The sequence below is a fragment of the Anguilla anguilla genome, chromosome 17, assembly GCF_013347855.1.
Source record: "Anguilla anguilla isolate fAngAng1 chromosome 17, fAngAng1.pri, whole genome shotgun sequence".
Taxonomy (NCBI): domain Eukaryota; kingdom Metazoa; phylum Chordata; class Actinopteri; order Anguilliformes; family Anguillidae; genus Anguilla; species Anguilla anguilla.
Genome location: NC_049217.1, coordinates 20,959,324 through 20,983,268, shown reverse-complemented (window position 1 = coordinate 20,983,268; position 23,945 = coordinate 20,959,324). Strand labels below are relative to the sequence as shown.

General features: G+C 44.8%; 1 protein-coding gene across 3 annotated transcripts in view; it reads left to right on the top strand.

Annotated features, from left to right (window-relative positions):
- The window catches only part of LOC118216977 (voltage-dependent T-type calcium channel subunit alpha-1I-like), a 217,843-nt gene that overhangs the window by 153,648 nt on the left and 40,250 nt on the right, over positions 1 to 23,945 (top strand). For all 3 annotated transcript variants that reach the window (XR_004763109.1, XM_035398673.1, XM_035398672.1), the window contains exons 11-29: positions 2,329 to 2,480; positions 2,826 to 3,011; positions 4,190 to 4,307; positions 4,643 to 4,798; positions 5,160 to 5,250; positions 6,277 to 6,434; positions 7,184 to 7,675; positions 8,937 to 9,037; positions 10,406 to 10,529; positions 11,181 to 11,249; positions 13,255 to 13,433; positions 13,629 to 13,755; positions 13,909 to 14,034; positions 14,532 to 14,621; positions 17,389 to 17,581; positions 18,544 to 18,695; positions 19,113 to 19,222; positions 20,352 to 20,485; positions 23,817 to 23,887. Coding sequence is in view for 2 of the 3 variants with exons in the window: in XM_035398673.1 (XP_035254564.1) it covers positions 2,329 to 2,480; positions 2,826 to 3,011; positions 4,190 to 4,307; positions 4,643 to 4,798; positions 5,160 to 5,250; positions 6,277 to 6,434; positions 7,184 to 7,675; positions 8,937 to 9,037; positions 10,406 to 10,529; positions 11,181 to 11,249; positions 13,255 to 13,433; positions 13,629 to 13,755; positions 13,909 to 14,034; positions 14,532 to 14,621; positions 17,389 to 17,581; positions 18,544 to 18,695; positions 19,113 to 19,222; positions 20,352 to 20,485; positions 23,817 to 23,887 (2,829 nt within the window). In the remaining variant the exon portion in view is untranslated. The remainder of the gene's footprint in view (positions 1 to 2,328; positions 2,481 to 2,825; positions 3,012 to 4,189; positions 4,308 to 4,642; positions 4,799 to 5,159; positions 5,251 to 6,276; positions 6,435 to 7,183; positions 7,676 to 8,936; positions 9,038 to 10,405; positions 10,530 to 11,180; positions 11,250 to 13,254; positions 13,434 to 13,628; positions 13,756 to 13,908; positions 14,035 to 14,531; positions 14,622 to 17,388; positions 17,582 to 18,543; positions 18,696 to 19,112; positions 19,223 to 20,351; positions 20,486 to 23,816; positions 23,888 to 23,945) is intronic.

The window sequence follows — 23,945 nt, the reverse complement described above, 5'->3', positions numbered from 1 at the left end:
GCAAATTGAAAAAAAAAAAAAAAGGGGTTATCGATTGAAAGGGTATCGACCCAAACACTTTGCTGTGCCCACGAGGCTTTCTGGCCTGAACGCCCGTTTTTAATAGTGCATGAAGCATTAATCATTTAATGCGAAACATAACTTTTTATGATATTCCAGCACTGGTGTTCTGTTATAGATTGTTTTCAGTAACGGAGTACATTGGCCTTAGGACAGCAATTATTGCTGATTTTATAGGAAATGGACTGTGTAATGTCAGACCAAAGAATGGTAGACACCAAAATGCTTAGCAGCAATAGTTCAGCATCTGCAGTTCACTATGGGAGGATGTGTCTGTGTGAACAGCTGTCCAAGGAGTGCCTATTCACCTGGCAGCCTCCACCTATTCTTTCTCTCCACCTCTCTCTCTCTCTCTCTCTCTCATGCACACGTTCAAAGGGAGCTTGTTGACATGGCAAATTGTGTTGCCAAAGCATGCATAAACTGTATCTATATATATATATATATATATATATATATATATATATATATATATATATATATATATATATATATATGCTAGTGTATTTATAACATATACATATCTATACACACATCCCTCTTTCCCCACTTCTCTCTCTGTCTGTTCATTCTTTCTCCTCACTGCACTTTCTCTCTGCGGAGAATTCTCTTCTCCTGTCTCTGAAGACTAAAAATAAAAGATAGAACAGAGGAGGGCGGGGAAGGGGGGGGGGAGAGAGGGAGACTTCAGACTGGTTACACATCGTTTTCCGTTCCTGCCCCCACAAACCCCCCCGCGCGCGCGTTCCGCCCACCGGTCTCTCCGCCACGCCCACATTTCCCATTCCACCGCCAGAGGCCCCTCTTCAGATTAAAAAAAACAAACGGGCTGAATGGAAGCAGGCACAGCTCCCACCCGCCACCCAGAACCGGGCTGACAGAACCACCCCCTGAGGGAGGTGTTAGGGGAGGGAGGGGGGGGGGGGTGGGGGGGGTCTAGGGCCCGATTGGAGGAGACAGCCCCCCACTCTAAAGATTGCCGAAAGGGAGGGGTGAGAAAAACATCATCATGTCTTTATTGATATGCTTTCATTCTCGTGCTTTGCTCGATGTGCTTAACACTGAGCGTATGAGTAATAGTGCTCAAAGTGATGGAGCCCAGCCTACGAGCGAGCATCGCTCGTGAAAACACGTCATATTGTCAGACTTGCTCTGGTTTCCTTTACCTACAGTCCGTTTGTAGAGCTGCTCAAGGGTGCGACAGCATCACCCCGCCTGGGAATCGAACCCGGAACCTCGGTGGCCGTTCTGCTACGCCGCTGGCCCGGACAGGGCGGGGCCACAGCGCCAGGGAGGAAGGCGGGGTGTCGGGGCGGGGCGGGGCTGCGGAGTGGCAGACAGACGGGGGTGTTTGTCTGCGTGCCGGTCGGCCATTAGCGAGCCTGTTAGGCGCGTCGATACCCCGCGGCTCTGCGCCGCCGCCGCCGCCGCCGCCGCCGCCGCCGCCGCCGCCGCTCCCGCTTCCCCCGACGCTGGAAGATTCCGGACGCGGACCCGGATTTCGTACCGCTGAAGCGGATCAATGGAGGGCTATTGATCGCCGCGAAATGGAAAGGCCCGATAACCAGACAAAGGGGAGGGGAGGCAGGAGGGAAGAAAAGAAAAGGAGAGAGGGAGAGAGAGCGAGATCTCCTCAAAGAGCTGTAATGGCACCCTCCCTCTCTCTCCCTCTCCTGTTGTCATTGTTCCGCGGTACAGACCCTCAGTGTCTCTGCGTGCGCGATCTTCTCAGGCTTAGAGCAGTAATAGTTCTCTCTGTTCCCCTCCGGCCCTGCTCACTGCGTCTGTCTCTCTGGGGCCCTTGCAGTGGTTCAGTCACACTGCGTCTCAGTCTCACCTCAATCACAAAGTGTGATGGCATTTTTATACAGTGGATATCCCTTTGTGTTTTTGTGTTTTGTTTTCCTTCTCTTGTTCCGTTCAATTCAATTCAATAATGCTTTAACAGCAAGACAACCTGTGGAGCGCTGCAAAAGTATGTTAAAAAAATGTAAACTATGACACATACTGTATCAGCGCTATGACTATGCTCAGTGGCATATACAAATGCCTACATTAAAACATGTAGGCATCTTTGTTTTTGTAATTATAATACAGCTAAGTACAATCTGGATTTGATTTCTAAATTTGATTTAGAAATTGCATACTTATGCTATTGCCAAATGCCAGTAATGTAATGAAAAAATAATTTTAAAAAAGTATACAGTATAAAATAAAATAGATAAAATGCATTGGATAAATTCTCTCTCTCTCTCTCTCTCTTTTCAGCCAGATCAGCTGACCAATGTTCTGGAGATCAGTAACATTGTCTTCACCAGCATGTTCACTCTGGAGATGATCCTCAAGCTCACCGCCTTTGGTTTCTTCAGCTACCTACGCAACCCCTACAACATCTTTGACGGCATCATCGTCATCATCAGGTCTGTGACCTGGGGTCATGGGTCAGAGGTGGGGGAAGTAGAGGTCTAAGATGTGACCGTGATGGGCTACATAGAGAATGAAATAACAGCCTGTGTTCAGTGCAGGTTTTTAGGGAAATGGACTGTGTAACAGCTCAGTAACAGAGTATATTGGCCTGAGGACTCGAATCATTGCCTTTTTTTGAGTAATGGACTGTGACTAAAGAATGCTTGTCACCAAAATGTTTAGCAATAGCTGTTTACATCCAGAGTTGATGCTCAATCAGCTAGGGTGTGCATATGGGAGGACTCTATACATGTCTCTGTCTTTCTCTCTCTCTCTCTCTTTCTCTGCCCCCGCTGCAGTGTGTGTGAGATCATCTGGCAGTCTGACGGGGGCCTGTCGGTGCTCAGAACGTTCCGGCTGCTGCGTGTGATCAAGCTGGTGCGCTTCATGCCGGCGCTGCGTCGGCAGCTGGTGGTCCTGATGAAGACCATGGACAACGTGGCCACCTTCTGCATGCTGCTGATGCTCTTCATCTTCATTTTCAGGTGTGATACATCTGTTTCAGTGCCTGTGAAATATGGATAGGATGGTTGTCGTTATGAGCTTCCTCCTGGATAACTTCTGCCTATACTTCGTGGCAACTGTCACAGACCCTGGAAGTATAGCCTGAAAGTATCCACCAACTACCATTAGTATTTCATGTTTCACTATTTCATGTTACCAATGTACTCATCGATTGGTGGAACCTCTATGCGAAAGGTGACGACAACAAAGTCCCGCCCCTACTAATTACCTAACAGGTTCATGAGGAATGGTGTTCTGACTCCTGTAGCCATGTACTGGATAATTGCAAAATCCATTTAAATGCCAAGCCTTGTTTCGAACAGAGCTGCGAGCAACCGATGACTCTGCTTGCTCCTGTTAAGTGTAAGCCATGGGTTGAGCACACAGTGTTTCAGCGGTCCCGAGTTTATGCAGCTTATCGGGAGTGGACTACATTGCCCAATCAGTCAGATTGATGGAGAGCCTGCAGTGGCGCACAGGCTCCCAGAATGCATTGAGCTTGCGCCCCGGCCACTGCCGTCAAATTGCGCATAAGTGCATTGAGACGGATGGTTCAGCGGCCGGGCCTGCAGCACCAGTAATGCCCTGCTATTTGTCTTCATACCTCACACGCCCCGAGCGACCTAAACGTCCGTCTCTGCGGCCAGAGGTCACGCCCTTGAGCTGAGGGACAGGTTTATTTAAAGGGAAAGTTTCCGAGTGCTCCGCTCCTCCCCCTCTCCACTCCACCGCCTGCCTTGGTGTGAGTTTGAGGTCTTTCTTCCCCATTAGTGTAGTCTTGGTGTTGACGTCCTTTTAGTGCTCATTGTCCCCAGGTCAGTTTCATCCAGCGAGCTGTAAACGTAGATAAGAAATGTGGAGAATTCGGCCTCTCCTATTCACTTTATTATTGTAATTATTTCCTTCTCCTACTCTTCCTCCCCTTATCCCTCTGTATCTCCACCTCTGCCTCTCGCTTGCTCTCTCTCTATTATTATTTCTCTCAGTGCTTTGTTGCCGTAACTGATTATGAGTATTGCCAAAGCATGAAAAGATGAAAAAGTAACTTGCATAAAAGATAAATGGACATTGGTAAAATTTGAAATAGTTTATTATTATTATAAGTATTATTATTGTTATTATTATTGTTATTGATAGTGATCACTCTCTCTGAACTCAGTATCCTGGGAATGCACATATTTGGCTGTAAGTTCAGCCTGAAGACAGAGGCTGGGGACACTGTCCCAGACAGGAAGAACTTTGACTCCTTGCTGTGGGCCATCGTCACTGTGTTTCAGGTACAGAGTGAGAGCGCTTGCTCAGCCCTTCTGGAACATGCAGTGCAACTGCATTTGTGTGTGTGTGTGTGTGTGTGTGTGTGCCTGTGTGCGTGCATGAGCACATGCATACATGCATGTAGATCCTGAATTAGAAGATTTGAATGTGATACTGTGTCCATGTGTGTGCGTACGTGTAGATCCTAGCTCAAGATGACTGGAACTTGGTTCAGTATAACAGTGTGTGTGTGTGTGTGTGTGCATGCATGTTTGTGCGTGTGCGTGTGCGTCTGTAGATCCTAACTCAGGAGAACTGGAATATGGTTCTGTATTACAGTGTGTATGTGTGTCCATAGATTCTGACTCAGGAGGACTGGAACGTGGTTCTGTATAATGGCATGGCCTCCACCTCCTCCCTGGCTGCTCTGTACTTTGTGGCCTTGATGACCTTTGGGAACTACGTCCTGTTCAACCTGCTGGTGGCCATCCTGGTGGAGGGGTTCCAGGCTGAGGTGAGCTGCTCGACCCCAAATCTCAGCTCCGCAGAATTTGACTCTTTATATCAGCCATAATCCCAACTGCTAGCTTTCTCATCTTCTTGTTGCGTAACAGTTTTTCCCTCAGTCACGGTCAGGGAAAAACCATTGAAACATCTCATTAAACAAGTTTAATTTTTTTTTTAACTTTAAAATATATGTGGTTAAATTAAATACCAGCACCTAATTTACATTATAGTCGTAAGGATGGTGGCTCAAGTCTTAAGTAATTTCTTTTTTCTGATTACTGTCAGAGAATGAACTCAACCTCATCCTCTGTGAGGAGTTTTCTACCTCATTTCCCTTTTCTTTCCTTCTCACTCTGTACCTGTGACAGGGGGATGCTAATCGATCCTACTCGGACGATGAGAGGTCTTCAATAAACTATGAGGAGGCCGAGAAGCAGAAAGATCCACTACATCTCTCTGGTAGGGTTCTCTCCTCAGGTCCGCATTCCCCTTCATGACAGGTTTCTTAATACGTGTCCTTGATTAAACATCATGACTTCTCAGCTTATTTGACTACTTAACATATGCTTCTCATTCTGATACATACGTACACTCTTACCGTGCCTGCACTCTCCTTATTTGACGTGCAGAAGGTCATTTGGTTTACTGTGAGGGAGTGGCTGTTTGATACGTGGTCAAACTGGTAACGAGGGTGCTGGCACTGAAGTCTCTCTCTCCATCTCTCTCACCCTCTCTCTCTCTCTCGTTCACCCTGTCTCCCTCGCAGTTCAATTCAATTCAAGAATGCTTTATTGGCATGACATTACAACATATTGCTGAAGTTTGGTCTGAAAAACGTTAAAGGCATGAAATGAGAACTAATAATCACAAAAAGAAAAGGGGGAAAATACAAAAAATGTTTTTGGCATCCTCCCTCTTTCTCTCTCTCTTTCTTTCTTTCTCTCACTTCCCCTCCAGACCTCCCCTCTCCCTCTCAATTTTTGTCAATTTGAAATTTCAAGGTGTTTTACTCCAATTTCATGGCATACACTGTGTTACCAATGAAAATGTTACAAACAACAACAACAAGAATAATAACAAGAAGAAGAAGAAGAAGAAGAAGAATAATAATAATAATAATAATAATAATAATAATAATTTTAAAAAAACAATCAGCTCTACAGCCTGTTAACTTATACACACATATTATACATGCATACAACATAAACAACAACATACACATACTATAATATGTATGCCATATGGCACTATATTCATAGATAACAATATTCATCTGTGGTTTGCCTGGTGATGTATTGCGTGACAATGCCGAAGCTCACCCCACCTCACCACACAGAGAGGTGCTCGGTCCCAGATGTATCCACTCCGCACCCTAGAGAGGTCAAAAATCGAGCCACATAGTTGCTTTTCGTGTAATGGACAACCAAACAAAAGGGATTTGATTTCATCTGGACAGAGAGTAAATCTTCCCTTTGTGTTCCTCAGATCCAAAGATTTGCACCTTGACCCCCAACGGGCACCTGGAGCCGCCGCCGGCCCCCGGCGCCAGGGGGGCGTATCCAGGCGAGCGGCTGGCCCTGGCCCTGGAGCCGCGTAAGAGCAGCGTGAGCTCCCTGGGCGCTAACGTGGAGCAGCGGTCTCTGGTGAGTGTGGCAGCCTCTGGCCGGCTTCTCAGGCCCACTTTGGCTGGGCAGGAGAGGGTTTTCTTCCCTTCTGGAGAACTTATGGAGTGCTGTAGGAAAACCTGTTTGTAAATAGGATTGTACACAATTGATTGATTGATTGATTGATTGAGTGGTGGGTAATTTGTAGTGCCACAGACTATAACGCATGCTAAAATATGTGTTAACAACAGTTAATGGGGTGCAGGGGGGCAGAGGGGCCATTTTCACTCCTGGAGGAGATCCATTCATTTTTCTCCTGGATCACCAGGAAAGATGATGATATTCCCTCCAGATAATTCAGTTAATGATCTGCTGCAGTCTTCTTGGATGATTGCCATTGTCCAGGTTCCGGAGAGACCCGTGACTTCTGAAAGCTGCTGTGCCCTCACAGTCTCAATGTCACAGTAATCCAGAAATCTGCCTTTGCAGGCCAGTCACTGTCATATACAGCCCTGCTTGTCATCATAAGTTTCAAGTCTCAGTTGTAAAAATGTTTAATAAATTAAGAAATTAATATGGTGTCAAACTGTGGTAGCAGTAAGCCTGTTTGGCACTATGTTCTTTAAATAGGATCCTTTGTCTCCTCACACCCTTAAGAATTAACATTTCATATATTCACATTCATGCATATTAAAGGCTTAATTAGAAAGCCTTCTTTCTAGAAACGTGATAAGAGGGCCAGGATTCATTCACAGATATGTCGTCTCCTGCCTCTCTGTCTGTTTCAGTGCCCCGGACGCAGTTCCGTCTACCACAGCTGGGGGCACCCTCCTATCCAGACCGCCTGGAGCCGGAGGTCCAGCTGGAACAGCCTTAGCAGGACGTCCCGGGGGCTGGGGACGGGGGTGGGAGGGGGCAGCCTCAGGGTTCGAAGCACTCACTCGCACCCCGGCGAACACGAGTCCCTCCTCTCCCCTCCGCCCCTGCCCCTGCCCCTGCCGCCCCCCCCGCTGCTGTCCCGGCACTTTGCCCCCCGTCGGGACAGACGGGCCCTCTCCCTGGAGCTTCCAGAACTTCTGCAGGTCCCCGGGCCGCCCCCCCTGCACTCCCTGCCCCGCAAGAAGAGCTTCTCTGGGGGCCTGGGGGGGCCAGGGGGGGTCGGCGAGCACCAGGACTGCAACGGGAAGACCTACACCCCACAACCATCCCTCCTGGGGGAGGTCTTCCCACAGCTCAACACTCGCAAGGAGAGGGAGGAGCTGGAGGAGGAGGTCGACTATGTGAGTCCATGCCCTCAGCAAGATTTATTTGGTGGTTCTGGGAAACAGCCATAGATTTGCTTGCTGTTAATGAGATGACCATAGATTTTCACTTACATTTTATCTGCGGTTAACGAGGTGACCATAGATATTTTACCTGCAGTTAATGAGGTGACCATAGATTTACCTGCAGTTACTGTACCTGCAGTAACCATAGATTTTCACTGTCATTTTACCTGCGATTAATTAGGTTACAATGGATTTGGTCTTTTAATTTTTTTACTGGGAATATTTACATGATAGTTACTTTTAAATATATTTGTGGTTTTGAGAGATCTCTGAATATTTACTCATGACCTTTTTGCTGTTGTTGGAGAAGACTTACCTGCAATTATTTATCAGTGATTTCAAAAGGTGATTGCAGATATGGTCTTGTAATCTGTGTTTGCAAAGTGACTGTGGATTGACTCTTATAGGTAGAGCTGGTTCATGAATGCAGATGTAATATTGATATTTTGTCTGAGGTGGTGAGGGATGTATTATTGAGTTTCATCAGTGCCTAGCACAAGGGGACTGTGAAACTGCTTTATACAGTGTTCCTGTGTTTGTTAACCTCTCAAGAACAAATCATTAAATCTTTGTTTATGTTGTGTGATATTAGATAAAATGGTCTGCTGCATGGGTAAATAATAAATGAGAAAAAAGTAATGAACCTGTGAAGAGTTTTAAATTGGTTGTAATAGACACAGTGGCCAAATAATTACAGAAAGCTGCTCAAAATTTGTATCACATAATTTCCCAACGAATCCAGCTGAAAGTATGGGCCTTTAAGTCATTATATTCAAAAGTACTTGAGGTAATGAGGTAAGGATGAAATTGACTACATCTCTGTGAGATCAGTTAATGCAGGGCCAAACATTGCATATCTGACACCTTCTACCATGAGAAGATGATCACTGGATTCTATATCTTATATGAATAAGAATATGAATATCAATAGAAAAAAACTTTTTTTGATGGCTTGCTGTGTGGTTTTCCAGAGGTGTAGTTTATTGCCAGTTCTGTTTAGTGGATTAGTACTTTACATGTGTGGTTTAACAGAGGTATAGTTTATTACAGGTTGAGCTTAACAGAGGTGTAGTTTATTACAGGTATAGATTAACAGAGGTGTAGTTTATTACAGGTGGAGCTTAACAGAACTGTAGTTGATCAGTGGTTGTATCATATATAAAACACACTGACATAAACGCACTGATTAATTGTGGTGCATACCCACCCCCAGAGTCTGTGCTTCCGAATCCAGAAGATGATGGAGGTGTACCGGCCCGAATGGTGTGAGGCGAGGGGGGACTGGTCTGTCTACCTCTTCTCCCCCCAGAACAGGTCAGTCCCGCCTCTCCATCCCCTCGGCCCCGCCCTCCTCCGCCCCAAAGCCGCACCGGCGCCCCGAAAGCACGCCTCTTCCTCCTGTCAGCTGTCTGAGAGGAGACCCAGGACCAGCAGGGGCCCCTGTGGGCAGGTCTTAACCTCGCTATCATACACAGCTCCCTGTCACAACCTCTCAGACAGGTAGAGCTGATCTGAAGGGCTGGAGCCAGCGGGGGGAATAGAGAAGCTGACTTCACAGGCCGAGCGGACTTGACAGGAGTCCTTGCAGAGGCAGTTATGAGAGCCCCGGAGCTTCTTTAGAGATCGATGGCTGGGACAGATTGGCAAGTCTTCAGAAAGCGTCTTCATTACCGTATTGATCACTTTCTAAAGAAAGCAGGTGTCGTGCCCTCTCCCTGTTTATCAGTAGGATGGGGGGGCGGGGGGGTGGTCTCCGGGCTGTAGAGGCTGGAAAAAGATCTCTCTATGACTTGACTTTCCACGCTGGAAACACGCAGGTCCATCTTTAGGGGAAAAATGGGTTATTGATCAAGGTAGAGTTTTTAATGCAGTTCAGAAAATGACGTTGGTTGGTTTTTTTTCATATTGTAGTTCAGCTCCCTGACCCCTGATTGGCTTGTCCCCGATGGAGGGATATTGCTGAATGTATTAAATCTTACTGCAGCCCGCAAATATAACTGTATGTCAGATACTTTGAAATGGTAGGAGGGTAATACCCTGAGGGTGATTTGGTGCACATGGGAGTGTGTGTGCGTGTGTGTGTGTGTGTGTGTGTGTGAGCGTGCACGGGTGTGTGTGTGTGTGTGTGTGTGTGTGTGTGTGTATGTGTGCACGGATGTGTGTGTGTATGTGTGTGTGTGTGTGTGTGTGTGTGTGCATGGGTGTGTGTATGTGTGTGCGTGTGTGTGTGTGTGTGTGTGTGTGTGCACGGGTGGGTGTGTGTACGGATGTGTGTGTGTGGGCGTGCGTGTGTGTGTATATGTGTGCACGGATGTGTGTGTGTGTGTGTGTGTGTGCATGGGTGTGTGTATGTGTGTGCGTGTGTGTGTGTGTGTGTGTGTGTGTGTGCACGGGTGGGTGTGTGTACGGATGTGTGTGTGTGGGCGTGTGTGTATGTGTGTTCGTGTGCATGCGCGTGTGTGTGCATGTGTGTGTCGGAGAGATACAGAGAGAGAAAGCGAGAGAGAGTCTGTGTTTTAGCTATGTGTTTGTATATGCGCACAGTCAAATTCCCCTTCTGAGCCTGCTGAGCCTGCTGCTTCCTTGTGAAACCCTAACTCTTGGGATTTACTTGAAGAGAATGGCATCTCACCCTCTCTCCCTCCCTCATCCCTCTCTCTTCCTCTCTTCCTGCTCTATCAGGTTCAGGCTGCTCTGTCAGTCCATCATTGCTCACAAGCTGTTTGATTACATTGTGCTGGCCTTTATCTTCTCCAACTGCATCACTGTGGCCCTGGAGAGACCCAAGATCCATCAGGGCAGCCTGGTGAGTCAGGACCAGCAGCCCAGAAACAGGGGGCACATTCACTTTGACCTCTATGGTGCCTCACCGAATTTACACACCTGTTGCAACATATTGTGTCCCCTTGCATTACCACATTTGGACTAATTCAGGTTATGATGTTTCTATGGTTTTATGTTTTTACACCTTATTATTATTAATAATAATAATACATTTTATTTATAACATGCTTTACTTATACTCAAAGCATTACGGTATTATTGATGTGATCTGCATATAGAATCTGCATTTACAATCTGTATTTTGGTTCTTGCTTAGCAGAGTTAACTTGCGCTATTGTTTCTGTGATGTTGCATTTGGCAATTTTGTTATCCGAGTCTGGCACTATCATTTTAATCAGGTGACTGCACCTATTGTCTCCTTCACTGTAAGTTGCTCGGGATAAGAGCATCTGCTAAATAAATGTACTCTCATGTAATATGAGGTGGTGGGCTTATTGATATTCGTGAAAAATGCTGCTTTAGAAACAAAAAATTAAAATGTTCGCTAAAATTTGTTTGGAGTGGTTTGATGGGATGTCTCCTTCCGGGAGTGTGATGGGAGTCTGGCCTGATTGCTGCTGGTACGGATGGGGTGGGGCACTGCAAATTCACGCGCCGTTGTCTCCCTTTGCAGGAACGAGTCTTCCTCACCATCTCCAACTACGTGTTCACCGCCATCTTTGTGGGAGAGATGACCCTAAAGGCAAGACTTCTCCGAGAACAAAGATAACCTCTCCGCATGGCGTTCATTGCCGTGTGATAAGTGTGATGTTCATACAGCTGGACGTTTGCTGAAGCTGTTCAGGTTTAATGCCTGGCCCAAGGGCAGCATGGCAGTTGGGAACCAAACACACAATCTTGGAGTTACAAACCCAGCTCCTTAACCATTATATAGCACTGCTGCCCCTGCATGATGCAAGAAGGCTGGAAGCAGGCTCTTTTCCTGGTGCTCCATATTGTTTGCACTTACTAGTTTAAATGACAAAGGCCTATGGCAGCTGAACTAAATTTCAGCATTTTTGCGCTCGATAGCTAATATAAAGTTCAGCTGAAGAATGTTCCTCCTTAAATTCACTCCAGACACATTTTTACATCTGAATATTTTATCGTAGGCATTTTTCCAGGCATTTTTACACAACCGATATAGTATGCAATAAATTCTCTTTTATTCATAAACCGGCACACTTTCAGAAGCTTGTAAGGAGCAAGGATTGTATAGACACTCATAGAAGTAAACATTGTGGTATATCATTAATTCTGACATTTCTACTTTCTCTCTCTCTCTCTCTCTACCTCATTCCCTTGCTCTCCATCTCCGACGATGGCAGTTTCTCGGTGATATTAATTGGACGAAGTTTCTTTTCCAACCGCAGTTGACCATCAGTCTTTCTGGGCTGTTTAACTCTAAAGATCAGGCTCACAGATACCTCCTCAGCTGAATATATTATTAGGAGTACAGAACACAGGACACAGAATGCAGTTTGTGGGTATATGGGCAAATGTGCCTCCCGTTCTTACCAGAAACATTTCCTCATCGGAATATGTACAGTATAGGTCAGGGGTGGCAACCATGTTGGTCCTGGGAGAGACAGCTTCCAAGATATTAGACTTTGCAGGCAGATGATTGCTGCATAAATATTTATACTTAGCAACAGTATTGGTCTTTTTGAGGTTGGCTAGCAATGGTAAGTAATCATAAAATGATACTTGAATTCTTAGCAAGCTGCAAAGTAAATTTAACTAGCTAAAGTTTTACAGTGTTACTGTGAGCTATGATAGATAGTTAGCTTCAAATATGAGAATCGGATCACTATTTTTCTGAAGAACTGCTTATGAGATTGTGAGATTGAAATAAGGCAGTTGCATGATGATCGACTTGTAGCATTCTCCGCTACATGTGCAGAGGTTGCTCCTTCGACAGCTATTTCTGTTCACCTTGCGCTGCATTTTCACAGTTAGCTAACGTTGGCAAATGTTAGTGGGGAATATAAGCTTAAAGGAAAAAAAGCTTCAATACCCTGTCAAACGTTTGTGAATGCTCACCTTGTTTAACTCAGCCCTAATGTAAGTAAACGGGACAGAATGATGTTACATGTCATGGAGAGAAAACCTTTCATTTCGTGAAAATGCTGCACATGCTGCACTTTCAGAAAAGAATAAGCACGCGTTGTCAGTTGATGGTTAGTGTTGTGACACTGGGGCTGAGCCAGTCAGGGGTGGAGGCATGTGTCTGTGCTGGGTTGATGTTTTCCCCATTCCTCAGGTCTGACTGCAGAGAATGTTCCCTCTCTCTGGAGCCTGGCACAGAGTCAGATATTACAGCTTCTAACCCTCCCTGTTGGAAGCTGTTCCCTCTCTCTGAGTCACTGTGTCACACATCTCGTTAGTGTCAAAGCTTGCAGCTGAGGCACCTGTGACCTGGCAGCTGTCAGGAATTTCTCTTCCTTTCTTTCCCTCTCCCCCCCTCCTTTCCCTCTCTCTCAAGTTCTCGGATGCCATCTTTTGAACCCAAATCTTTGAAGACAAGCAATTCTCTCTCCCGCCAGCTTACTCTCTCTCTCTCCCTCTCTTTCTCTATCTCTCACTCTCTCTCTCTTTCTGTGTCTGTCTTCAGCATGAAAACGAAGCCATGCTATGAAAACACTTACGGCTGGTGAAATTGAACAGGTAATCCTGACAGTTGCTATCTCTCAACCTTTTGGCTCAAGGTGGTGTCGATGGGCCTGTACCTGGGAGAGCAGGCCTATTTGCGCAGCAGCTGGAACGTTCTGGATGGTTTCCTTGTCTTTGTGTCGCTTATTGACATTGTGGTGTCCATGGCGGGTGGTGCCAAGATCCTGGGGGTGCTCCGTGTTCTCAGGCTGCTTCGCACACTGCGCCCTCTCAGGTAGGGAGAGGAACTGTAGGGAAATGTTGTAAATCACAACACAGTGAAAGTAATTATTTAAAATGGAAATGGCTGATTATTTGGTCGATTGATTGTTTGATTAGTTGATTGAATGAATTAATGGTGCATTGATTATGTGAGTAAGAGACTGATTGGTTTATTGAGTGATTGATTAAAATAATTAACTTTCTTCAGGGTCATCAGTCGTGCGCCAGGGTTGAAGCTTGTAGTGGAGACTCTGATCACCTCTCTCAAGCCAATTGGAAACATTGTATTAATCTGCTGCGCTTTCTTCATCATCTTTGGCATTCTGGGGGTCCAGGTACGGTGTCTCTCTTTGTCTGCTTCCTTTTCTTCCTCTCTCTTTCTCTCTTTCTCTGTCTCTCTCTCTCTCTATGATAATATAATGTATTAATTCATATGTAATAGCGATTTCAGAAGATGTAAGTAGCATCAATGCTCTTTCTGTCCTCAGCTCTTTAAAGGAAAGTTCTTCTACTGCCACAGTCCTGATGTGAAAAATATCACCAACAAGTCTGACTGCCTCTTGGCCAATTATAAGTGGGTCCATCATAAGTACAACTTTGACAACCTAGGCCAGGTGTGTTCCTCTATCTTCATCCTTCACCAGAAGGATCACGCTCAACAGCATCTTTCAGATACATCTTTAAAATACTGAACAAACATTTGCCTTTTTGTGTTTGTGTGCGTGTGTGTTAATGCCATGTATGGTGTGTGTTCATGTGTGTGTATGTATGTGTGTGTGTGTGCTTATTGGTGTGTGTGCCGGTCCACGTCTTTGTGTGCGTGCATATTGTTTTGTGTGTGCATGTGTTTGTGTGTGCATTTGATTATCTGCATTTGTGTGCGTGTGTGTGTGTGTGTTTATGGCCTCGGGTGGCTGTCTGTGTGTGTGCGTGTGTGTGTGTGTGTGCATGTGTTTATGGCCTTGGGTGGCTGTTTGTATTTGTGTGTGTATGTATTTTGTGTATGTGTACATGTGGATGTGTGGGTCTGTGTACACGTATATGTGTGTGTGTGTTTGTGTTTATGGCCTCGGGTGGCTGTGTGTCTGTGTGTCTCTGGTCTGCACTACAGGCACTGATGTCCCTGTTTGTACTGGCTTCCAAGGACGGCTGGGTCAACATCATGTATCACGGCCTAGACGCAGTGGGCATTGACCAGCAGGTGAGACAGGCCTCCTGCTGCTTTCTCCATTAGACACTTAAACAACTCATTAATCCACTCATTACAAATATGATGCTCTGCTTAGTGTAATACATCTTCAACATGAAGCTGGCCATCTGTAATGTGAACATTGAAGATTTGCACTTGTATACATAAATTCTAGTTATATCCTATGTTATTGGCATTAAGCTTACACTACATTGCTTCGGGGGTTTTTTGATTAAGGATTCAGTGCAAATGGAAGTGAATCATTATTAGCTATTGTACGTGTAATTAACTGCATTGATTTTGTTTGAATACCTTGAAATGGATCATGGAATTTAATTGCACAATTTTTAGTGCATATAATTAACTGACATTCACAACAGAATAATATTTTATTAATGTTATCAATGCAATTAATGCATTCTTTCATGTCGATTTTAGAATGACTAAAATTACTTTTTGATGTTCATATAAACTGCAAAGCATGCACTGGTCCAAACAGCAGGTCTTTACATAATTAATATTCTCTGAAGGTAGGCACTTGGAAATAAAGCTGCATTTATCCAAAGATTCAAATAATCTGTGGGCTCACAATTTTGCTGAGGAAACTGAGAAAACTTGTATTACATTACGTTCATTTATTGGACGATCTTGTCCAGAGCGATATAGGCCTACAGTTTAGAATAAACATAAGAGCGTGCGTTGTTCACCTAATGAACATGCACAACACTGCCAGACCTGGTGAACAACACCAAACCAGCGAGTGTTTATGCATCACTGAAACACTAGTGTAAGAAATTATGGTAAGTTACTATGCTTGCCAAATCCTGAATACGTATGCTAAAGATTACATCCATAATTCCATTATAAATAAAAGAAAAAATGCTTAATGCCGTTTTACTATTTAATTAGCTTATAAAGTAGATAAAAAATGATCCCAGTTATTGGTTTGAAATTGACATTGCTGTCTATTGTCAGCTCTCCCGCCATCTGCACTGTTACACCGTTCGTTCATATGTGTCATCTTGTAAATATTACTGCATATTTCCGCAGTGTGTTGTCAGCATATGTCAGTTGTTTTCAGAGGTCCATAAAAAGTTTCTGCAGCCTCCGGCGCTGCTGCTCTCCCTGGCAGAGGAGCGTTCCTTCTCCCAACAACAGAGGAAGCGCGAGGCGCAAACCCGATGCCCAAATTTCACCAGCTGCTTTTTCGCTAACCCCCGATGCTATCACCGGTGGAACAAAACACCCGGAAAACATTCTCCGCCATCTGAAAATAAACGCATTCGCGTAAACAGGCTACAACATTTTTTGCCGCTGGTGATATCCAGCGCGGCCGGTTATGTTCTCTGCATGTGGAGACTAGCGCCATGCAGCCGCGGTGCTGCGACTCTGTCTGCTACCAGTGCTATAACTTTTGCACCGCGCTGTTAAAAGCAGGAACGCCAAAATAAAGAGATCGACCAGGCTGCTCTCCCGTGAAATGAGGAACATTGAGATAATTTAATCTACACATTCTTTACCGAGCCAGCTGGTTGAATTGACTAAATGCCTGACTCAGTTCCTGACAGCGGGTGTACTCGTCATCATTTAATGCCACTGCACTAATAAAAACAATAAAAATAAAAACACTGCATTATCCTTTTGCAGTCAGCCATTGGCCAAAACACGCCATGTGACATCGTGCAGAGAATCATATTCTCAACTAACGTCCGCTGCTGTGCACTATTGCCCAGTTGGGTTTAGAAACATTTAACCAAATACAAATGACCACAGGAAGTGTACATTAACAATTCCACCATTTCATTTCCCAATTGTAGCGTACGGAACGGTGCTGGGGCACTAATGTTTTGAAGTTAAGCCTGTGTACGCAGCTGAGGCCTGGCCTAGACTGGCAGCTGCGGTGGACTTGAATAAACAGTCGCTGCTGTGATCTGCCGTACAGAAGATGTCCCCGTTGTCTGCGTAGCGCTCAGGAATGGGGAACGGCACATCAAGCGAATCTCCTGTAACGAGTCCCCAATTTCACCACCAAAACACAACCAAACGGGTCACAGGAGCCCGCTGATGCGGAAAGGAACCCGCGGAATGAAATGGCGTGTGAAATTTGACTCTGTCTGTCGGGAATTAATCAGATTTATGGCTCTCATATGGCTCTCAAGACAGTGCCAGATATTAAACGTGTCTCACGATGGAAATGATTTGCGGAATACATTTTTTGTCACTCATCCTGTTTGTTTACCTAGTTTCAGTTTTTTTTTTTTTTTTTAAATGGCAGTTCCTAGGCAACGAAAGGGCATACCACCTCACATATCATCAAACAGACTGTAACAAGGTTACAGTGCTGAAAAATATACGGCAAGTTACGACTGGAGTGGCAATGAATCTACAACAGAGATGTAATAATTGGTGGTAGGAAAAAAATCTAAAGTTCTTTACTGAAATGTAACTGACCGTAGGAGAAATGTACGTAGCAGACCATTGCAGAGATGTGACTGTCAATAAGAAGAAAATGAAGTTTTTTTCAGATAGGAAGGTGACAATAGGAGGATTTAAAACAGTAACATCTCTATAGCAAATTTTGTTACGGTGATGTATATATTCTCATACTGGCCATATGAGAAATGTTGCCCGAGATATAAGTGACTGTGTTAACAGTTTTACCTGGGTATTGCAGAAGGTACTACCTATTTTTCCTTTTTCTCATCTCCATTGGCCCCTCTCTCTCCTCTCTCTCTCTCTATCTTCTGCTCCACTCTCTCCTTGTTCTCTCTCCCACCAGCCAATCACCAACAACAACCCCTGGATGCTGCTCTACTTCATCTCCTTCCTGTTGATCGTCAGCTTCTTCGTGCTCAACATGTTCGTGGGCGTGGTGGTGGAGAACTTCCACAAGTGCCGGCAGCACCAGGAGGTGGAGGAGGCCAAACGGAGGGAGGAGAAGCGACAGCGGAGGATGGAGAAGAAGAGGAGGAGTAAGAGCCATGAGCAGCACGGGGAACAGAGGGAGAGGCAGGAGGGTGGGAAGGGAATGGGAGGTGGGAATGCGGGTTTTGTGGAGGGGGGAGGGGGTAAAAGAGTCTTGGGTTCAAGCGTGGCTGAATAAGATGGAGGGTGTCGGTTCAAGCTGTGGCCCACGATTTTGCGAGAGGACGAGAGGCAGCTCACCGTTCGGGCTTTTCATCGTGTAACAATGCTCGTATGTCATCACGCCACCCTGGGCTGTTTCAGTTAATGCCTGGGTTGCAAAAGAAGTAAAAACTTAATGAAAGCACTTCATTTATCCTTCCTCCCCCATCCTCCTTATATAGCTCTCTCTCTTCTGCTCCTATCTTTATCTGTGTCTTGCTCTCTCCCCCACTCCTCTCTCCCCCTCTCTTTATCTCTCTCTCCCCCTCTCTTTTTCTTTCTCTCTGTCTTGATTCAATTCAATTCAGCTTGCTTTATTGGCATGACAAAACAGCACTAAACAAAGCACACATCTAACCCTGAACAAGACATACACGTCAAAGGCTTGAAACAAATGAACAGTAACCACACATGAAGACAAGAACTTTCCTCTGACTGGGGATTTAGAAATGATAATGGGAAATAATAATAAATAAATGACATTAACAAAACTGTAATAATGATGATAAGAATAATGATGCTGATGATAACAAATATAATCATAGCACGATACATAATACTGTCTCTCTGTCTTTCTCTGTCTCCCTCTCTCTCAGTGGTTCAATTCTATCATGTATTGGCAGGGTAAACAATTACTAATTCATATAAAAGCAAGTGCAAATAATAAAATACATATGACACAATGTATAAGAAGCCTGAGAATACAGATGCACAGACCCAGCAAATAGAATAATTTATAATAATGATAATAATAATATATCTCATATATGTAGTGTATAACTGAAATCTGTGTAACTGTTTCTTTCAGAAGCTCACAAGCAGCCCTATCATGGCAGCTATAGCCGTGCACGCTTGATGATTCACTCCCTGTGCACCAGCCACTACCTTGACCTCTTCATCACCTTTATCATCTGCGTCAACGTGGTCACCATGTCCCTGGAGCACTACAGTCAGCCACACGTGAGGCCTGTCTCTCTCTCTTTCTCTCTTTCTCTCTCTGTTTTTTCTCTCTCTTTTTCTCCTTCCCATCCTCTTTCGTTTTATTTTTTCTATCCAACTTTCCCTCACTTTCTGTCTCCCTTTCTCCTTCCCTCCCTCACTCCTTTATCCACACTCTTTCCCTCTCTTTCACCCTTCTTCTTTCTCTTTCTCTTTATTCTCGTGTTTATGCGTTTTTTTGGGCATCAGCCGATTGGCTAACAGCAGCATTTCTCTGATGTTAAAGATGTATTACTGCTTCATCAATGAGTCTGTGAACATTGCAGTTCTTGCATTACCGTTTGATGCTGTTTGACTTTCTTTCTCTCCATCTCTCTTTTTCTCTCCACTCCTCTCCCTCCCTCTCTCCCTCTCCCTCCCCCTCTCTCTCTCTCTCAGTCCCTAAAGATAACCCTGAAGTACTGTAATTATTTCTTCACCTCTACGTTTGTGCTGGAGGCTGTTCTGAAGCTCATCGCCTTTGGCTTCCGGCGCTTCTTCAAAGACAGGTACCCCCCGCACCGCGCGGAGCCCGGCGGCGCGTGCGAGAGGCCCGGGGCGCCGTGTCATCAGTAATTAATGACGCCGCCGCCTCGCCCCGGCCGACTCCGTGTGCTGAAGGAGAGGAGTAATGATCTCAGCGTCGTCCGCGCTCGTATTCCCCCCCCCCCACCCTTCTGATGTCACTGAAATCACTCCGGCGTAATTATAACAGATAAAAATACACAGCTAGATAATGCGGCTATTTATAAATGTAATTTAATTACGTTCGACTCCCGGGTCAGTTCCGCGGTAAAAATAGTTTCAGTGTTGCTTTATGAATGCCGGTTGCCGTGCATTTCTTTCTGCTTTGTTTTGGGATGCGCAGCATACCTTTGCATGGTGTGAACTACTGCACCTCCCCTTGCACTGCTGATTGTGTCTTTCGTGTAACACCTGCCAGTGCTTAAACCAGGAAGTCCGCGCCGTGTTCTTTTCATTCATTTTAATTCCTTGTGTGGTCTTCCCTGGGTATGTAGGACAGCGATCAATTGTGTGTGCGAATGATAGAAAGCTGGCTCATTTTAAAAAGAGAAGGCTCTAAAATTCAGTGAACAGAACAGTCTGCACAAGAGCTCCGTCCTTCTTTTTGCAACTCATTTAATTTAGGAAATGGGCCGACTGAATATTGAAAAAGGTCATCTCAGCTAAAATGTTGATTGGTGTTGTTGCATAAAAACGGGCATCAGAGTTTTCTTGCATTTCTGATTAAGGTGCTGTTTATTCATTCGCACATAGCTCACCTGTGGCCTCTCTCCAGATTTATTTATTGTGTACGCCTGCTACATTGTGGAAGGGCAAACGGCAAATTGCTCTGTGTAGAATTGCTCCGATAGATACTTTTAACCGTAATGGAGTACGTGTGGTCCCTATTGGACTCATATAAATTCTGAGAGTTGATTCAGCCCTGAGGATTCTTGCTGTGTGCTGATTGTAAAAGTCTGCCCCGGGTGGGTAACCCAAACACAGCTCGGCGACCACGTGGGGATGCTGGTTGCGGTCGCGTTCGGGTCCGTTTTTCCACTCTCTGTGTGCGACGAGAGCGGAGCCTCCTCTAGGCCTCTTGGGCACGGGTGACGCCGGGCGTTGTGCCCACAGGTGGAACCAGCTGGACCTGGCCATCGTTCTGCTGTCGGTGATGGGCATCATCCTGGAGGAGATCAAGGCCAGCGCTGCCCTGCCCATCAGCCCCACCATCATCCGCATCATGAGGGTTCTACGCATTGCCAGAGGTGAGTCTTCTGTTATTAATTAATCAAATGAATACCTCCATTTTAAATGTAATTAATGAATTAACCCCACTGGCAACTAGCAGAGTCATGGTACATATAACCCGCTGTTTGGGTTTTTGGGTATGTAGTTAGAGTATGTCCAGCAGTTCTAGGGTATTGGTTCTGCTTGATTATGACCAGAAGTATTAGGGTACGTAAATGTGTTAAGAGTATGCCCTGTGGTATTATGGTATAATTGAGTTAGAGTATGAACATTAGTATTGAGCTACAGGTTGCGTTATGGTATGATCAGCGGCTTTAGGGTATATTTATCCCAGTATTCTTCAGGTTCAGTATCCAGGGCTTTGTCTGTTAATGTACACCAGAGCTCAGTGCAGCATTAGGGTTATGGGCCCGGGTTGCTGTAACTCAAAGGTTGTGGGTTCGATTTACAGCTGGGTTGCTGCCACTGTACCCTTGAGCTAGGAACAGAAATTGTGTCAGTAAATTTCCAGCTGTATAAATGGATTGAGTGTAAAAATACAATCTATGTATGTTGCTCTGTATAAGATGCAATAAAATGGTACTCCACACTATTGCGCAGGTCTGTAAAGGCATCGTTGCTCATTACATTAGCTCCACTGTCATCCTTGTACAGTGAAAACGCCAGGTTTGAACTGCGTAACGCTCAAATGTGTTTAATGATGTGTGTAGCGGTCCTCAGAGAGTGCTCAAAGCCTTGCATTCAGCCTTAAACAGGATCCTTTCATGTGGAAAATGTTAATTGCAGTAAATAATAAAGCTCACTCAGGTCGTACAGTACCAGTGACTGCTTCTTCATCTTCCCTGGGCTTGTCATAAAACAAGCTGAGGCTGAGATCCTCTAACGTTTTACAGAATAATTGAGTTTGAGTCCCTCTATATGATTTAACATAGCTGAGTTTTAGTCCCTCTGTATGATTTAACATAGTTGAGTGTTAGTCCCTCTGTATGATTTAACATAGCTGAGTTTTAGTCCCTCTGTATGATTTAACATAGTTGAGTGTTAGTCCCTCTGTATGATTTAGTATAGCTGAGTTTGAGTCCATCTGTATGATTTGCATAGCTGAGCTTTAGTCCCTCTGTATGATTTAGCATAGCTGAGTTTTAGCCCCTCTGTATGATTTAGCATAGCTGAGTTTTATCCCCTCTGTATGATTTAGCATAGCTGAGTTTTAGCCCCTCTGTATGATTTAGCATAGCTGAGTTTTAGTCCCTCTGTTTGATTTAGCATAGCTGTGGTTGAGTCCCTCTGTATGATTTAGCACAGGGCCAACGTCATGGCAACAGCACCTATCCTTCGGCTAATTCTTTCTTCCATATATGTGTTACCACTTGCCAAAATTATTTGTAAACACAACATATCCTATCACTTTTATGCTGATGATACTCAGTTTTACCTATCTGTCAAACCTAATGAATTAAGCAAATTAAGCAAATTAACTGTTTTGCATAACTGTTTGACTGATGTTCAGCGCTGGATGTCTCAAAACTTCCTCCAGCTCAAAATTGATTGATTCTAGGCTCAAAGCATGTCTATGAACAAATTAAGGAAACCTGGGTTCTCTTGCCTGCAGTGTGAAATCTGTTTCCTGGAATTTTGGCGTGATATTCGATCAAAACCTCAGTCTTGATCTGCATATAATCAAGCTAATTCAGACAAGTTTCTTCCAGTTGAGAAATATATCCAAAATGAGATCAATCATCATTTGAGGAATCTGAAAATGTCATACATGCTTTTGTATCATTACATTTATGCCCGGCTATAGCCGGCTACAAATGGTACAAAATTCTGTGGCTAGAGTGTTAACAAAGATCACATACTACCCCAATTTTAGCTTCCTTGCACTGGTTACTGATTGCATTCAGTGTTGATTTTAAAATCTTCTGAATTGCTTTCAAAGCTTTGCATGATTTGGCACCTCAATACTGAGCACTCTGACATCACCGATCAAATCATTGCTGGCTGTTCCGGACTTCAGGCTGAAGGCAACGGGAGATCTTTCTTTCTCAGTTACGGCCCCTCCCTCTGGACATTCGAACAGCTGAGCCAGTGTCATCTTTTGAGACCAAATTGAAGGCACATTTTTATCGGCTTGCTTTTAATGTCTTTTAATTGAATTGGTTCACTGTAGACAAATGTTATAGATTAGTTTTTCATTGTCTTTTAATTTATTAGCATCTGCATGTTGAAACTGCTTTATTATTGATACATTGCTTCAACTTTTCATGTTCTTTGTTTTTGATGTTTTGCTGATTCTTTGTAAAAGCGCCTTGTGATTTTTGCTTGAAAGGTGCTATATAAATACACATTAAAAAAATATTGAGCCATCTAAATGGATTGAATGTAGAAAAAAGAATGCAAGCTGTCTAAGTCACTCTCGACAGGTGCTTTTGCCACATGCTTAAAAATGCTTAAAGATGTAAATGAGCATTTGAACGTATGGTATTGGCTATGGATAAGGTAGGTCTGATTGGAGGAAAGGTACAGAACAGAGGTCTGGAAACACCAAACAATCCCCCCCGCTGCATGTCTGTGCCGCGTTGCACGAGGAGAGACGGACGCTAATGAGCGCGCTAGCTAGTCCAGTCTTTTCCTTGTGTTGCGGAAAATCGTGCTGATTTGGTTAATAAGGAGCCCGCTGATCTCGGGGTCTTGTTAGAGGGGCTTGGATGACAGGGGACGGCCAGCCGGGTAGCTCTGGAGCCGTGGAGGAGTCACGGAGGATCTGCTGAGCCCAGCACACCCCCCCCCCCCCCCCCAGCATTATTATCTCTCCCTGCTCACACTGTTAAGGCTCCATATGACCAGCTGGTTAATTCATCTTGTTAAGAGCTGGGGACTGGGGTTTAGGGTTCCTTTTTTCTGCTGAGGTCTTTTTAGCCTTTTGGAAAGAGCAGTGGGCCCGTTTCAGCTGTGACCTTTGAGTATCTGGTATTTTTCATTTTCTGTAGTGGGGAAATCATCCGCAGGGAGATCTTTAAACTCCTTTACTTGTGGCATTTTTCCTTCTCGCTCCATCTATATATATTTTTTTCCCAATTCAATTCAGTGTGCTTTATTGGCATGAAATACATTCTGTAAATATTGCCAAAGTGTAGTCTATCGCAAAAAAATATTTCCTCTTTTCCCTCTCTCAATTTATACCCTCTCTCTCCCTCCCTCCCTCTCCTCACTCCCCCTCCCTCTCAACTTCTCCCGCTTTCCTCTCTCTGTCCCTGCCTGTCCCTTTCTCTCTCCCTCTTTCTCTCCCCCCTTCTTCCTTCGTTCTCCCCCTCTCTCTCTCTCTCTCTCTCTCTCTCTCTTTCCCAGTTCTCAAACTGCTGAAGATGGCCACTGGGATGCGTGCTCTGTTGGATACTGTGGTTCAAGCCTTGCCTCAGGTATACCCACGATGCATTCCTTCTCTTCAGAAATTCTTGGCATCTCTCTCTCTCTCTC